Below are 15547 nucleotides of genomic sequence, written 5' to 3' on the forward strand. Positions count from 1 at the left end.
AGGGCTTATTATTATTTCAGGAATGTAACCAGCAAATGGTGGAGTGTGCCAAATTTACCTTCTTCTCATTGATGTCCAGCAGCTCCTCTTCCTCACCTACTTCTTCTGGCAAGTCCTTAATTTTATTCAGCAGTTCTGCTTTGGGTGCTGAAACACTGTAATAAGCAGGACAGGTGACCAGGGTCACAGGAGCTTCCTTTTCTTCTCTCCTACGCCACAGTGAAGAGAAAGGAGGAGTTCAGTCTGAGCCTGACTTTTTCCCATGCCTAGATCCATGGTTTTCCAGCACTCCCTCTGGTACCTCCCCAGTGTTATTAACCACAAAGGAAATGGGCCGATTCCTGCCATCAGAGGGTGCAGGTCAGCTGCTTTCAAATCTCCCTTGCGCAGAACAGAGCAGCTGCTCTGTTTAAATGTTGACTGGTTAAAAACTCTATACAGGATCAGCTCCTTGCTGAAGGTAAATCAGCGCAGCTCAGCTGGTGATGGCTAGTTGGACCATCTTATCTGGCAAGATGCAATACGACTTACTTCTATATGGTTGTCCAGCTGTCACTTGGAAGTCTCTATCTTAAAAAAAACACAGTGGAGGACTTGGGCTGATCTTTGCATCCCCCTGTAATAAGGAGGCACCCCCATCCCTCCTTCCAAAACTTGCCTCCTCTTATCTTTCTGCCTGCCACTGTTTTGGTCCTGATTTTAGTCTTATATCTCTGTTACTATGATTTGGACCGAATTGCTTCAGATTACAAAGGTTAAGAAAGCAAAATCAAATAACACCTCCAGAGATGGTTCATTTCCTGCCCTACTACCAAGCTCAGCATCGTTTTCTACACAGCCCAGAGAAGTGAGCTCAAAGGCCACGCATACAGCAGAGCTTGGGAGAAAAGGCATGCAGAAATGCCCTGCCAGTCCTCGTGCCTGGGAACCGAGGAACTCACTCTCTGCCAGCATCCACCTGTACAGATGTGGAAAAATTCTGCACACCCTTGTCCTTAAAAGCAAGCAAGCAGCGAGTTCTGCTGTGACACCAGCCCACAACCCAAAAAGCAGCGCTTACACATCATCTTCGACTGCTGTCCTGATAGCTTTCTTCTGCGTCATCTTTCTTTTCATGTTGTTCTCCTTCAGCAAGCTGGTTCCACTGGGGAAAAGCCCTTCCATTAAGTCCATAGTTGTCTTCATTTTGGAATCTGGATCCAGGATATCAGCCAGAGACTTGTCTTTATGGACAATTTCTTTTGCTAGAGCCTCTGACTTAATATCCTCCGGGGTCTTTTTCTTTGTCTTCACTGGAGGTGCTGCGCTGAGTATTCCGGAGTCCAGGTTGCCATTTTCTGACTCTCCAGTGATGACTGCTGGCTCTCTGTGGTTGCCTTCAGGTTGAGTTATGGGCTGGCTATCAGCGCTTTGGGGACCTTCAGAAGAAGCAGGCAACTGATGCTGCTTATCCACAGCAGATGGAGAGCTAGTCCTCTTTGACGCAGGTGGTGAGAGGGGGCAATTATTTTCACCGATACTGGTGCCTGACCCTGTTATGTCCCTCTCGGCCAGGGCTTTGGGAAAGCTTTGGAAGCTGCTATGGACAGAAAAATTCTGTGAGATGAAGATAAATTTACCGCACAGGACCATTGTGAACACATGGTGAAGGGCTACAATGAGTTAAGTTTTCCTTCTCTCTCGCTTATTTTTGTCTCTTACTTCTCATTTCAACAAGGAAAGGAAAGACCCACAGTATGAAGCTACTGGCACCAGAAGCATATCGTCCCCTCAACCTGGACACTGCTGTTTTGTCATTCCAACACAGAAGGAACTAGTGAGCGACAAGTCAGTTTGTTTCCTGCTCACAGGCTGGGGACGTTGCGTCTCACCACCTGGGAGTACCATCCTGAGCAGTTTATACTCCTTTGTTCTTTTCATGTCGGAAAAGCCAATCACTACCACAGCCCCGGCCAGATTCTTCCCGGATGGAAATCAGAGCAGCTTCCTGGGAGTGAGGGAAGCTGTGCCAGCTAAACTAGCTGGGCACCTAGCCCAAAGTCCTATCCTTCAGGAAAAATTCACTATACAGTGTTACTGTGACATATTTGTGTTGTCGCTTCTTGGCAGATAGTCACTGTTTCATAACAGCATTATTTTGTGCCAGGTTTAAAATGTATTCTGGGAAACTCTTAACTGTTTGGAAAAACTGTCATGGATTTTCATAGTTCTCTCTGAAAAACCAGTAACTGGAAGGAGTCAGCAGTGAGTAAGAAGCAACTCCACTGAAATCCATATGGTAACTGCAGGGAGAACGAGACCAGGATAGTTTCTCACCCACAACCCCCTTTGCCTTGCTTCCTAAGCACCTGTCAGCGCTTCCTGCTCAGCCAGCAGCTGTGGGTTGGTCGTCGCAGCACGCAGAGCCTGTGGAGGTCAGTCACATTTGTCTGAAGCCCCGCATATCTTACTGTATATGGCCCTACAACGCCCGAGACGCTGCGTTACAGCCCTCCCTTACCTCACTTTGGCCTCCTCTGTGAGCCTGGTGGATTTGTCTCCAGCTGCCAAATTCCCCTCAAGCACCGCCGGTGGGGGAGGAGGTGGGAATTCCTCCGTGCCATTTGCAGAAGTGCAAGAGCTCAGCTCGGGAAGAGGACGGGATGGCAGTGGGGGTGAGAAGGGTGGAGTGACAACACTGGGCTGGGAAGGCATGACAAACACCTCGTCGTCCTCATCGTCCTGCAGCAATGGTGGGGGAGTGAGCTGCAGGCCCGACTCCGAGATCCGGAGATGAGTTGTCCCCTGGGGAGAAGGAGTCTCTGGGTCAGAAGAGGTGCTGCTCTGTGTCAGCAGGGACTGCCACCTCTGGGACAACTTTGGCCCAGCCGCTGGAGGAGACACCATAGCCCTTGGGTAGCCGTTGTCCTTGACTGAATGAGCCCACACCACTTTGGGTGGGAAGGATCTGTGAAGCAGCCCGGCTTTCCTTCTCCACATCATTTCTTCTGTGGGAGTCTCGGGGGATCTATCCTGGACAGCATCCAAAGGCTGTACCTGAATATTACCGTTGCCCTCAGGGGGAACGGCATCTCGTTTGCCATGGTGCTGTCTTAGAGCCTGGTCATCAACTGCACTCTGGAAGTCTGAGGGAGTCTGAGTGGCTGTATTAGGGGAAGACTGGCCGGATCCAGAAGGAGTAAGGTTAAGGAACAAGGGTTTAAAGCCTTGCTTTTGCTCAGGGTAGTGACTCCTTGCCTCTGTTGCAGATGGGGTAAATACAGAAGTCCTGCTATCTGGCCTGGAAAGTTCTGAGACCTTGTGGTTCTCAGTCAGTGTGGCGGACCCAGTGACAACCTCGCTGCTGTGGTGAGGATGGGGATAATAACTTGTGAACGCCATTTTTTCTGAGTGGCTTCTTTCTTGCTTGCTGAAAGACCTAAAAAACAAGAGACAAACCATGATAAGATTAATACTTAATCAATGAGCAAGAAAAGTTCTTGTGCACCTCCTTAATGAGCAAATCATGCAACCATATCAGAGGCCTGGGTCAGTGTCTGCTGATCTAGGTGAGATACAGTTGTGCTTTGACGCTGGTAGTAAAATCCAGTCTACAAATGCTAGGGGCACAGAACCAGATCCATACCCACTCGCCATCTCCCAACATTTTCAGTGTGTGCTCGATCACACACACGTGTACACACATGTAGCAGCATCACAGCAATAACTTAATAGAAAAAAAGTTTTGGAAAACTTAAGTGCCTGGTGTCCTTTCCAGCCTTGCTTTTAATTTGGTTTGTTACAGATGGGGCTAGTAGTGACTGCTGTAAGAAAGACCATTTAACATTATCTACCATCAAACTCTGTTCTCAATTGCTGATAATTTTAAGAATTTTAGCTTTGTGGGCCAAAAATTCCCATAGCATTATCTGCTCCTTTTGGAAAGGTGCCATTAAAATGATTCAACTGTCTCCAAGAAAAAAGTGAGGTCCAAAAATGCACTATTTTGACTGCAGAAAAAATAAAAAAGTGTTCTTACAACCTTGGAATCCTATTAGAAAAAAAAGAGCTTCACTCAGACAGGCAGGTGTTACAAAAACCAAAGCCAATACATTTCAACCACAAATGGATGTCAAGGCCACAAAGCCAGCAGATTAAATTATTCCTTCCAGGTCTTTTAAGATGTTCTCATGTGAGTCTGAGAAAAAGTGGCCTTGTTTTGAAGTGAGGATCCTGCTCAGAATACACAGCCAAACCTACTTGCCAGTATGAGCTGTAATAATAGCACTAGCAGATACAAGAGAAGATGGCCTAAAAACATGAGGCCGTACCATGAAACAATAAAATACAATAAAGCTCTACTGCCAATATATTTTCTGTTCTTGAGATGCATTGTTCAAACGATCCAGCGCTGCCAATCTGTGATGTTTCAGACTTGGGACCCAAATTTGCTCTCAGATGTACTGGTACAAATTAAGAATAACTCTGCCAAAGACATGGGTCGTTCTGGCTTTATTCTGGCGTGACTGAGAATAGAATTTGGCAGCCTTTGCCTGGGGGTGGGGAAACTTCCCAGACAGACTGCTCTTGGTATTGTCTGTGGTTCCTGGACAGTAGCAATGTGTATTCTTTTCAGATGCTCAGTGTTTGTCAGAAACACCAGATGGCAATTCTCTAATTGAACGATCTCTCCTACTGTGGAAGCAATTGTGGATTCTAAAACTGGTGGAGCAACAACTGTTCCCAACAGTGCTTATGAGACAGCTATTGTATGACACCTGGGGAGCAGCACAAGTCATGGAGCACGTGTGAGCAGACCAAGCGATTGCTGACCAGGGTTTCTGTAACTTCACCATTTGACAGTTTTCCTCCTTGAGCAAGAGAGGTGGTAGGGATGGTACCATCTCCTCTCCAGCACATTAAACAGCCATCCCAAGGAAACCTAGAAGCATAATTCCTACTGCCTGCTATTGCCTTCCCTGAAGGGCCCATGCATGGAGTATGCTGCCGACAGCAATAGGATGGTGATAGTTAGATGTGAGAGGACTAGCTAGAAAATCAGCTATTTTGGGCTGACAATCACACGACAGACAAAGGCTGCATCTCTTAAGGGATGGATTAAAGATGCTACAATAATCCCATATGAACCAGACTGTGAAATATTCACACCGGGGCAGGGGAATGTTCACCAGTATCCCGAATAGTGGAACTCGTTCTGTGAATCATTGACACATGGGTAAGGTCCTAGTCTACCTAGTCTACCTGCCCGTTTCAGTCTGTGGAGGATTCAGATCTCATTCTCACTGAGAGTTAAATATAAAACTTCTGCTGGCTTCTGCAGTGCACGTTCAGAGCCCTCTGGCTTCCAAAACTCATGCCCATTCTCTTTCAGGTCATTTCAGGTGCACTAACATAAGAAAACTCATTCACTAGCTGAGGCTCATCGGCAGTGATTTGCAGCCTGTGTAGTGGGACCCTGTGTCCTCAGAGCCAAGGGTTTTCTTCTGTCTTCTGCCATCCTTTCGTTCTATCTTTTGGGAAATCCAATTCTGATCAAGAAGGGAAAGCAACCTCGCATCTCCCTGAAGAAATGTGCTTGCAGAGCATGCAGAATGCCTACCCAGCAGAAACATCATAAGACTGTTAAGTTAATACCAATAATCTTTGTGCAGTGAAGCATGAAAACGAGAAACCTACATTTCGTGCCCCAATAAACTTGTTTTCAGTCCGGGTGTTCAATCCCGTTACTTGGAAAATAGGTTGGGGGGGGGGGGGAAGAAGCAGCAAGTAATTATTGAGAAGAATGATGAAATGCCTTCTCTAGAAGAAATGGGGAGGCAGGATGAACTAAAACAGCTGTATTGTTCTCTTAGGAAAAAAGATGGAAAAAGTTATTCCAAATTAAAGTAAACGGGCATGTTTTAAATAATTATAAAAGGATGTGCCTGAAGGCAGATTGAGTCCCTCTAAAACAACTTTTATGTCTTCTTAGTGGCAAAAGTGGCCAACCAGTCAGAAGTAAGATCCAGCTAGAATAGGAGCCTTCCTCAAATTCTAGCTGCTGCTTCCTGACCCAGAGCTGCATGGCAAAACCTTTGGAGACAGCAGTGTTAACTCCCGCTGTGACAACAGAGTGGTTGACATTTAATGCAAGTTTGTGAGAAACAGAGCTCCTTTGTGAGTAATTCTTTTAGTCCCTGTTGATGGTTTTTACTGTAATACGAGTTAGCTGTTTGGGCACTCAGAGCTTAGGGCAAGCATCTATTTATTATTTAAATGTAAATACAGCAAGATCAACTTCCGTTCTAGTTAACTTCAAAACAATCCGCTGCTAAGTATATAGTCATGTAAGTTCTAATATTATGTGTTTTATGATTGCACTTTTCTATTTTTAAAAACGATTCTCTCTCCCCTGTTGTTGAGCAAAATATCCTGCCTGCACAAAGGAAAGCAGCCTAAACGCAAGCTCCCAATTCAGCAAGATAAATGAAATCTCCTGGTTTTAGTCTGAGCAAATGTTCACTTATTTTTGAGGAGGCAGCATCCTGGACTGGAGAAAACCAGACAAGAGTGGGCCATCATGCTATTTTCTCTTTTAGAATCCTTCAGTTATGACTGCATCTGGATGTGAGTTCCAACAGCAGATCAAACACATTTTAGAAGTTACGTAGCTGGAGATCTGCTACAGAAACATGCTCCAACACAACATGAGGAGGACTTGATTGTGATTTAATGTCTACAGTGAAAAGTAAAGCTCACAGCAGCTTACTCCTAACTCTGCTGGGCACAGCACACCCAGATGTTTTCTCTAGTCTGTCACGATCCATCTGTTTACATAGACAACACATGACAACTGCTGCTGGCAGCAGGATGGCAAGAGCTCACCCTGCAGTGACAAAGGGGACATTAACATATACTTACCTGGCTCCTGTGCCGAGCACATAGAAAGGGTCTCTCACCATGGGGCCAAATTCACTGCTTTCCCTTCTCAGCAGGTCCTGGAGTGCAAAGATAGCATTAGCAGAAAGCAAAACAAAATAACAAACCACTGATGCTTCCTAGCAAGAATAGAGTACAGCATGTGACATATACAGACAGGAGGAAAACTCTAGGGTGGCATACCACTCTCTAGCACCCTACCCCTGCTTAGAGGACCTGTCTGCCTTTTTCTGGATGAATTGTGAACCAACAGGCAGACTTATTCAGAGAAATGCTTCTTTAAAACCTCTCAGCAAGTCCTTGCCTCTCCTAAAAATATGCTCAACAGTATTACTGGGGCCTGGGTGTTCACCTCTGTTGTACATGCAAGTGAGAAGCTGAGACATCACTGAAGCAGCCTTAACCAGGGTAGCTAAACAGTGAACAATCTGTGCCCAAGCCCAGTGCCAAAACAGGACTAAAACCCTGCAGAGATGCTGAATGCCACAAAGGTTGGAAACTCCAGCCACAGGCAGAGGTGCTGAAAAACATCACAAAGTCTGGCACTTGGTTCTTTTGAAAACCAAAGTGCAAGAACTATCTCCTCTTTAGGTATTTATGTCATCTAAAACCAGAGAAATTTTGCAGCTGAAACGCCTTTGTGAATCTGACTCTCTGCCCTAGAGCTCCCACCATAGGACACCAGACTATTATGAGACATGAAAGCAGATGCTAAGCCTGCTTTTGAAGAGGTTAGTATTTTCTCCCATACGATCTTTCCAGCAGAGAGCATTTCAGTGCCCCCCTTTCACCACACCCTTAGTAATTTGCTTATTTGGTCAGTGTTGCTGCAGAGGGAGGGTTAGTGCAGACCTTGATTTAGGAGTCCGGGAGCTGGGAGATATGCGGGTTGAGACAGACTGAAAAAGCAGAGAGGAAAGAAGGCTGAGAATGTGTTCTGAAGACTGAGAGCTAATAATTCCACATGGCTATCAATTTCCCTATATCTTTAAACAAATTCCTACAGTGACATTGCAATGTGATTTATATGCAGCCTAGAAGGAACATTAGACACTGTACACAAGGCCCTGGAAAACATACAGTGAGGCAGAGAAGTCTGCTGCTAAACTGGAAATAAACATTTTCCGCAAAAAAATCTGGAAAGGCCAAAAAATTTAAAAAAAAAATAAAAAAAAAATCACCCTGTTGCTTTGGCTTTGTCCACCACTTTTATAGCTGTGGTTTTGTATTGGAGGCAGATCAGAAACAAACCTATTTAAGAGAGCACTTAAACATATACTTCCCTTTCAAACAGACACTTATGGATTGGCGTATATATTTTAAGTCAAGCAAGCTTTCTTGAAGTAGGATTTAAGAACAGGATTTTCACAAGTGCCTTGCTGCCTATGGGATTAAATCCTCATTCCAGAAGTGGATACAGCTAAATCACTCCAGGAAACAGCAGTAAGGACTCTCCCCTCTTCTACACTTGAACTAAGACCCTGTGAGCATGTCTGCACTGCTGTTCACCATCTTCCACCAGTCAGCTTCCAACAGGCAGAAACTCTGGTTTAGCTGCTGAATGTACACAAGATTAAAAATGAGCCAACAAGGGGGAAATAAAGAACTCAAGAACTACCCTGTATGTCTCCTGCCCAAGAGAGGGGGCTGGGTAAAAATGAACAAGGGCTGATTGTCATCCAACCTGTCATTTAAAAGTACATTTTAGTGATTTTTCTCTTTCTGGATGCCTGTTTTTGTTGCTGCTGTGACTGTACCGGAAGGCAGAGAAAGATTCACAGCTTGGCCTTCACGCCAACCTTCTTAAGGACTGTCCTCTTACTGAACACAAGACTTCATGATCGGCAAGTGTGACAAAATTGCACAAATGAGCCTGATGCCTGACTGGTGTGGAAAAATACTGATGATGGGATGAGACAGCAGCGGTTATGGAAATGCATTCCAGTCACTTGATATTCACAAGCTGCTTTTTTAATTCTCTCTATTTAAAAACTAGCGTGGGATCTGAGGTCTGTCGAGGGAGGACAATTAGAATGAAGCACACAATGAGTTTGGGAGGACAGCTCTTTCCCCCGCACCCCAGTTTGGCCAAGTTTTGAGATGCTGTCCAGAGCCTCCTTGATGTTACTTGACCCAGTACCACTTCATTGCACCTAGACAATCTATTCTGGGCCAGCAGCAAGTGCAAGAGTAGAAAAAGATATTCTGCATCTCAGCTTCCCTGTAAATATGCAAGACTGTCCAAACACTCAGAGTATGTAGAGTGAGGAGCCTGTCCACACATTTTTTTTGTTTCTTCCCTCTCCTCGTGATGAATCGAGCCTGGCATGGAAACAGGATGGGGCAGCAGATCCACCACTGCTGTAAATCCGTGCAGCTCAACCAGCTGCAGTTACCTAAATAGGTCTGAACAAGATTTCAGCCTGCTGAAGAGCTGGCCTGGGCAGTTGTTCTTTAAGACGTTAGCCTGTTTCTACTATTTACCATCATCAGAGTCAGTCGAATTCCCCATTTATGACATCAGTGCAATGTTCCCAACCGCCAAGCAGGGGACATGGAAAGAGTGGCCAGGGTCTCCGCTAAGTTTTCTCTGCAATGTTTCCCTCCAGGGCTGGAGGCAAAACATAATGGTTACTTGGCAGTGCCTCTGCCGAGCATTTCCCAGCACTGTCAGGCACAGTGGGAACCAGAGCAATTTCAAGCAGTCTTTAATCTTCTCTACTTTGCACCAGGAAAGCGGGCTAAGGCAGAACAGCATATCACCACCTTAACGGTGGACACCACCAGAAAGGTGATACAGTGCTTTTCTGGTGATGCTGGCCGGTAAGAACAGGACAGCTCAGATGGGATGTCGGGAGCAGCAAGAACCCATGCACGCTACCAGCATACACACTGAAATCCCAGCATCTCCGAAATCCCTGAAATAGCCCCAGCAGTAAGAAAGCTGAACAGAAGCAGTACCCCACTAGCAAGCATTTAAAACAGCATCCTGGTAATTTAAACACAATAAACGGTCTCTAGCTCAATATGCATTTAACCTTTCCTCTAACCAACAGAGTAATTGCAATGACTGAATATCAGCTTGTCCCCTGATCCCCCCTCTTTCCCTGGTTCAGAGAGCCCTGCTTGCCTGCACACATGATCCTGTTTCCACATACCTGGTGTTTCTTATCCGCCGTGGGAGATGATCTGGAACGAATATGCACAGGGACTGTCTGATTGTCATACCTATCGAGTAAGTCTTCCACAGACACTGATTTCCCAGATTTCCTGGCAGAAGAGGGTGTTTCAAAGACCTGCTCCTGCTTCCCGTAGCAAGGCTGGCCCTGCATGCCCAGAGGGTCTGTCTGCGTGCCTTTGGTGAGCTCCGTTTTGGCTCTGTAATCCCGGCACCTCTCTGTTTTCGGTCGGCTCGTGACCAAGCTGTCCTGACGCCCTTTCTTCTCATCCCCACTCACGTCAGAGCAGCCCATTAGCCCAGGAGGCAGGGTAGAAGACATCCGCCCCGTCCTGGATATCCGCTCTACAGACTCTCTCCGGCGGTAAAGGTTCTGGTCCTGGAGGGAATTCATGCTGGAGGCAGAGGAAAGGCTCTGGCTGTCTGGGCCACCTGGCTGTAGGTAGGAGCTGTGGGAGCGCTCCCTCAGCAGTCCAACATCTTGTGAGGATGGCCGTCTCCCTGTTTTGCGCTCGATGTAGTCAGCAAGGGCGTTCTGCTGGAGTTGCTTGAGCTCTGGCTTGGAGAGGCTGGCTGTGGAAGAAGCTTTGCCATCCCTTTCAAAGATCTTACGCCGGTCAGCCACTGTATTCTCTGGGAAGATAAAATGGATACTTTTCTTTTGGAAGGAGAAAGGCGATGGCTCCCCGTCAGAGATGCCCACCTCATTCATCTTCTCCGGCTCCGAGTAAGACCGCTTCTTCTGCTCTGCTGTCAGCCGCTTTCGGCCCCCGATGCGCAAGACATGCTGTGTCTTGGTGTGGTCCAGGGCGGAGAGGCTGCCTTCTGTTGGCGTGACGCTGTGCCTCTCCTTTGGGGTGTGGGGAGATGCCGCTGTGCTCCTCATGCTCACATGGGCTGAGGCAGGCCTCTGGGTTGTCCTCTTGGGTGTGCTCCCAAATGGGGGGCTGATGCGACGGAAGGAAGTGGCCCTCAGCACTCTGGACTGAGCATCTTTAATGCTGTTCCTATAGGCCCTGTTAAACGGTGTGTCCAGCTGTGACCCGTGGGTATCCTGGATGTTATCTTTCCAGAGGATCTCCTTCTCAGGCTCACCTCCCAGCTGGAACGTGCTTTTACTCCTCGGTAGCTGAGCTGCCCTTATTTGCACGTCATTTTCAGGACATAGGCTGTAGTATTCATCGGGTCTTGCCTGCTTTGCCAAAGCTGCCATCTGCAGCTCTACAGGGCGCCAGTCAGCCTCTTCCAGCTTCCCATTCCTGACCGAGGGGTTGGAGACCCTGCCCGGCTCACTGGGCAGCTGGCTGGACTCACGGAGTTTGCTCCTCATGTCCTCCAGGCTGTTCAGAGAGCACCTCGCACTGGAGGGCTGGCTTGTCCTGCTTGGCCCGTAGTGCTGGCCGAAGCTGGGAATGCCAGCACTCTGGGGCCGGTGAGTGCTTTGCTCTCGCTGCTCAAACTTGCTGACCTTCTCCAGCACTGAGCAGCGGGGCTTGCCAGCATCTGGTTTGCCATAGGGAAAGCTTTGGGTGCTGCTAGAGCTGGGCTGGCTCCTCCCGAAATCAGAGGTCTTTGGGTGCTGTGGAGAAGGGGGCTCTTCACAATTTGGCTCGGCAGCATGGAAAGGGGTCACGCTCGTGCCCTCCTCCTCCTGCCTTGCAAAGGCCTGTGGGTCCACATCACTCCACTGTTTATGCCCCTGTCCCCTGTGATCCTTCTCCTCTTTACCACTGCTGCTCAAGAAGGACAGTTTGGTGCTGGAATAACCCTCACCTGGTTGCATCTCTTTTAGCTCGGAGCTGCTTTGCCTCCGGGAACTCTCTGGGATGTTCTGCAAGGAGGAGAAGCCATACTGGTTTGCCTTGCTATGAACCCACTGGTGGTGAGAAGTCGCGTCTCTCTCATTTATCTGCGTGTTGCCATTTTTGTCCTCCTGGGATTCAGCCGTCCAGTCCTCTTTGGGCTGGTAATGGGTTTTTCTCTCACTAGCATCCCTTGGCTGGGGCTGCGGAGCTTGAAAACTGTGTTTGGAGGCCTGTGCAGTACTTGCGGTCTCTTGGTTGCTGTGTGCTACCTTGTAAGGGGGTAACAACTCCTCCTTTCTCGACGTGGCCGGGCAGACTTCTGGGCCTGCTGTGCTAGCAGTTTTTTGCTGGAGAAGTTTTGCTGCAGCATCATGCTTTCTCTCAGCTGCTGGGGGCTGGTAGAAGATGGTTGATCTGTTTGTAGTGCTTTGGTTTCCATTTTCATCAAAGCCCAGAGTTCTGCTAGCTATGGCCTTGTCATAAGAGACTGGAAGAGGTGGAGAGTACCCACTTTCTTTGGCCAGAGCTGGATAAAGTGTCCCATTATTGCTTGCAGAAGGCTGGGGCACCTGGGCGTAGTGCGGCTCTGGGGAAGGTACTGGGTAGACACCAGTAGGCAGCAGGGGCTGTCCTGGCTGGGCTGGCTGGGAATAGCTCTGCTTGGGCTTCACGGTGGGGCTGCTCTCTGGGCTCTTCTCCACCACAGTGTGCAGATGCCCTTCTCCAAAAGGGTTTTTCAGCAGCAGTCCCTGGGACAGGGTGCTGACAAGTGGAGACCAGGCCCCTTTCAGATGGGTTCGACCAGGCTTGTTCTGATCAAGGCCAGCGCATGAGCTGGGCCTCTCGTGATGCCTGATGGCTGCGTAGCTGTCGCTGCGAGTGGGAGGCAAGGGAGGTCCCTTGGGGGGCTGGCTCTTGCTGTCCAAGGAGCCCTGGCCTGACTGCGCCCAGGAGGGAGCTGCGTTGTGACGGCTGAAGCCGTGGAGCCTGCCATGGCCACGACCATCCAGCGAGGCCCGGGCCTCACAGCTTGGAAGCAAGGCGGAGGACTTCACCTCATACTCCTCAGAGATCCCTCGCTGGGCGTCATAGACTGTCTTGACGTACCTGATGTCAGCTTGCCTCATCCCCTCCTGCAGGCCACCTCGGGACTGCACGCTGTCTGTGGAGCAGGAGCGCTCTTTGCTGAATGGAGGAGCGGGATACTCCGGGATGCTAGAGTTGGTGGAGAAGGAGCTGTAGGCAGAGTCTCTCTTGCTGTGGAGGTGGGAGAGCTGGTCGATGCTGTTGGTGGATTTGGCTGGGGACAGGTGACAAGGGTGGTAGCCAGGGGAAGAGTGGTCCAAGCTCTCCATGCTGCCCCGGGAACTGTACTGATCAGGACTTCTCCTCAGATAGCCATGCTCATAGCCAGAGAGATCGCTGGTTGAGGAGCTGGGGAAGAGCGAGAGAAGAGTAAAAACCCACTGTCAGCGGAGGAAAGGCACAACAACTTATAAGTGAGCTCAGAAGCAAGATGTTTAGTTTTGAGAAGTGCAGATGAAAACCCATATTTGGGCCTTACTCCATCCCCTGTTTGCAGTCATCCCAGTTCACAAAGAGGAATTGCTTGACATTGCAACACATGGCTCTTATTTACCACAGAAGGGTGGGAGGGAAATGCACACAGAAAGACAGTGCATCTCTGGAGCCTGGGAGGATCAACCCCACCTATCAAACCCATCCAAAGCACTTGGAAAGCTGAATGAGTGCCGACGCCACCGAGGAGGAGGAGAGGAGCACGAGAGGCGTTCTGGGGGGAATCTAATCTCTTTCTTTTTTTCCCATTTCATTTCTTTTTATGGAGACGAAGGCTATGCCCTGGCAGGCTTCCTGGAAATTCAGCTGTCCCGAGGATAGTTTGTTTGCTGCGAGAAAACTAAACTGACAAGACAGAGAAGAGATGCATGTGTTTGTGCATGGAGGCAAGTGCATGTTGCACCCCTGCAACAACAGAAACAGTCTGAGGATGCCCCAGGAGGTCTTCACAGCCACCTCCTCACGTAGCTCAGCAGGTGCGGGTACATGTGTGTCAAAAGAGGACTTGTGGCCACCAGAGATGTGTTCAAAAAGAAGGATATTCTATCAGTGGGAAGGGACCTCCTGTGCCAGCCACAGTTCTTTTTACACCTCACATGGGGATATCACAGATCTATGTGGAGTTTTCCCTGGCTAATCTCTCCTCCCAGATTCAAGCAAATACACTGATGATTGGGGAGTGTAGCCTGAGGATTTCCCTTTTCTTCCCTCTGTTCCCAGCTCCCTTCCCTTAGACATCGCTTTCTCTAGTTCCCTGTGCAGCTATATGTGCCGTCCTGGCAGAGCCACAGGGAAGCACCAGTAAAGGAAAGACTGCTGTCCCACGTGAAGGGTGGCAGGGCAAGGCTCAGAGCTGGAAGCAGGAACAGAGAGGAGCCTGGGTTTGCAAGGGTTCAAGCTGCAGTCTCAACTGGCAGAGGGAAAGACAAGTTCCATTTCTGTGTGCTGTGCTCCACTGGGGTAACAAAACCAAACCTGCTCCAGGCTGCGGGGGACCTGGGGGTGCACCTTGGAATCACGAGGCAGCAGGTGTGGCTGTTAACAGCCCCCTCCCTAACAAGTGTCTGCTGAAGAGCCCAAAGCTTCCTTCAGATCATATCCCAGCTGCACTCACTTCCACCCTGCTGGATTAACACCCACAAGCCCAAAGGACAGATGGGGGGAGAAGGCTGCTAAGGCCAAGAAAAGGCAGAAGGAAGCCTGCCTGCGAGGCGAAAAAGCAGCAGCTCTGCAGAGAAACGCAGAAACAGTCAGAAAGAGATATGGCAAATCTCAGATTAAAGCTGGTTTACTCATTTAAATGCATCACTCAATTTTAGTTTAAAATAAGTATCTCCCTGGCAACGAATGCCCTGTGCAGCCCTGGCCAGCTGGCCACTAGATGTTCCCCGTGCTCCTCTTCAAGCACCCAGGAGACAGAGCCACACTGCCAGAGGCTCTGCCCGGAGCTGTGGCTGGGATGCAAAGCCCTTCAGTGGGAAATGAATATGCTATAGCCTGATCTGTGCTGAAGGCCAGTGATGAATATACATCTTTTCTGCAGCCATCTCCTCACTTTTTTTAACGCTCTGTTTTCTTTTTCCTCCCCTCTGCCAAGGTTCAGTCTCGCCTGTAGAAGAAATGATGTTTAAATCTCCGTGGCTATAAGGAGAGTTTCCTGCTCCTGAAACCCTTCTGCCTTTCCAAGGAAAACCCTCCAAGGGCAGAATTCAAACTTGTGCCCCCTCAAGCTGCCCCAGGGCTTACCAACAAGAACCTTTTGGGTTCTGCTCAGGGTAGCTGAGGGATATGTCTGACCCAGGCATGTCTCATCCCCATACTCACCACACCACGTGGCCTCACAGAAACAGTCCCAGCTTGCTGGGACCACATCACTGCTTCCAACCTGCCTCAGCCACAGTCCATGGCCAAAACAAGAGACGCCTCATACCATCTTCTTTCAAGAGTGCTACGGTTACTAGTTTGGTCTTTTAGGGACTGGTGAAACACTGCACTAACTTCTCAGAGAAACAGCCATGCACATACAGTTATGACAAAGCTGACCTCTGCAGAAAGTGATTGCCAAAAC

The 15547-nt window shown here is 48.7% G+C and overlaps 1 protein-coding gene across 1 annotated transcript in view; it reads right to left on the reverse strand.

The window, feature by feature from the left end:
• The window catches only part of SHROOM3 (shroom family member 3), a 150294-nt gene that overhangs the window by 6000 nt on the left and 128747 nt on the right, over positions 1-15547 (reverse strand). The window contains exons 5-9 of the mRNA XM_074154614.1: positions 10077-13335; positions 6901-6977; positions 2501-3418; positions 1061-1579; positions 59-209 (exon numbers count right to left, since the gene is read on the reverse strand). Of these exons, the coding sequence (XP_074010715.1) occupies positions 59-209; positions 1061-1579; positions 2501-3418; positions 6901-6977; positions 10077-13335 (4924 nt within the window). The remainder of the gene's footprint in view (positions 1-58; positions 210-1060; positions 1580-2500; positions 3419-6900; positions 6978-10076; positions 13336-15547) is intronic.

The sequence above is a fragment of the Numenius arquata genome, chromosome 10 (assembly GCF_964106895.1).
Source record: "Numenius arquata chromosome 10, bNumArq3.hap1.1, whole genome shotgun sequence".
NCBI classification, from domain to species: domain Eukaryota; kingdom Metazoa; phylum Chordata; class Aves; order Charadriiformes; family Scolopacidae; genus Numenius; species Numenius arquata.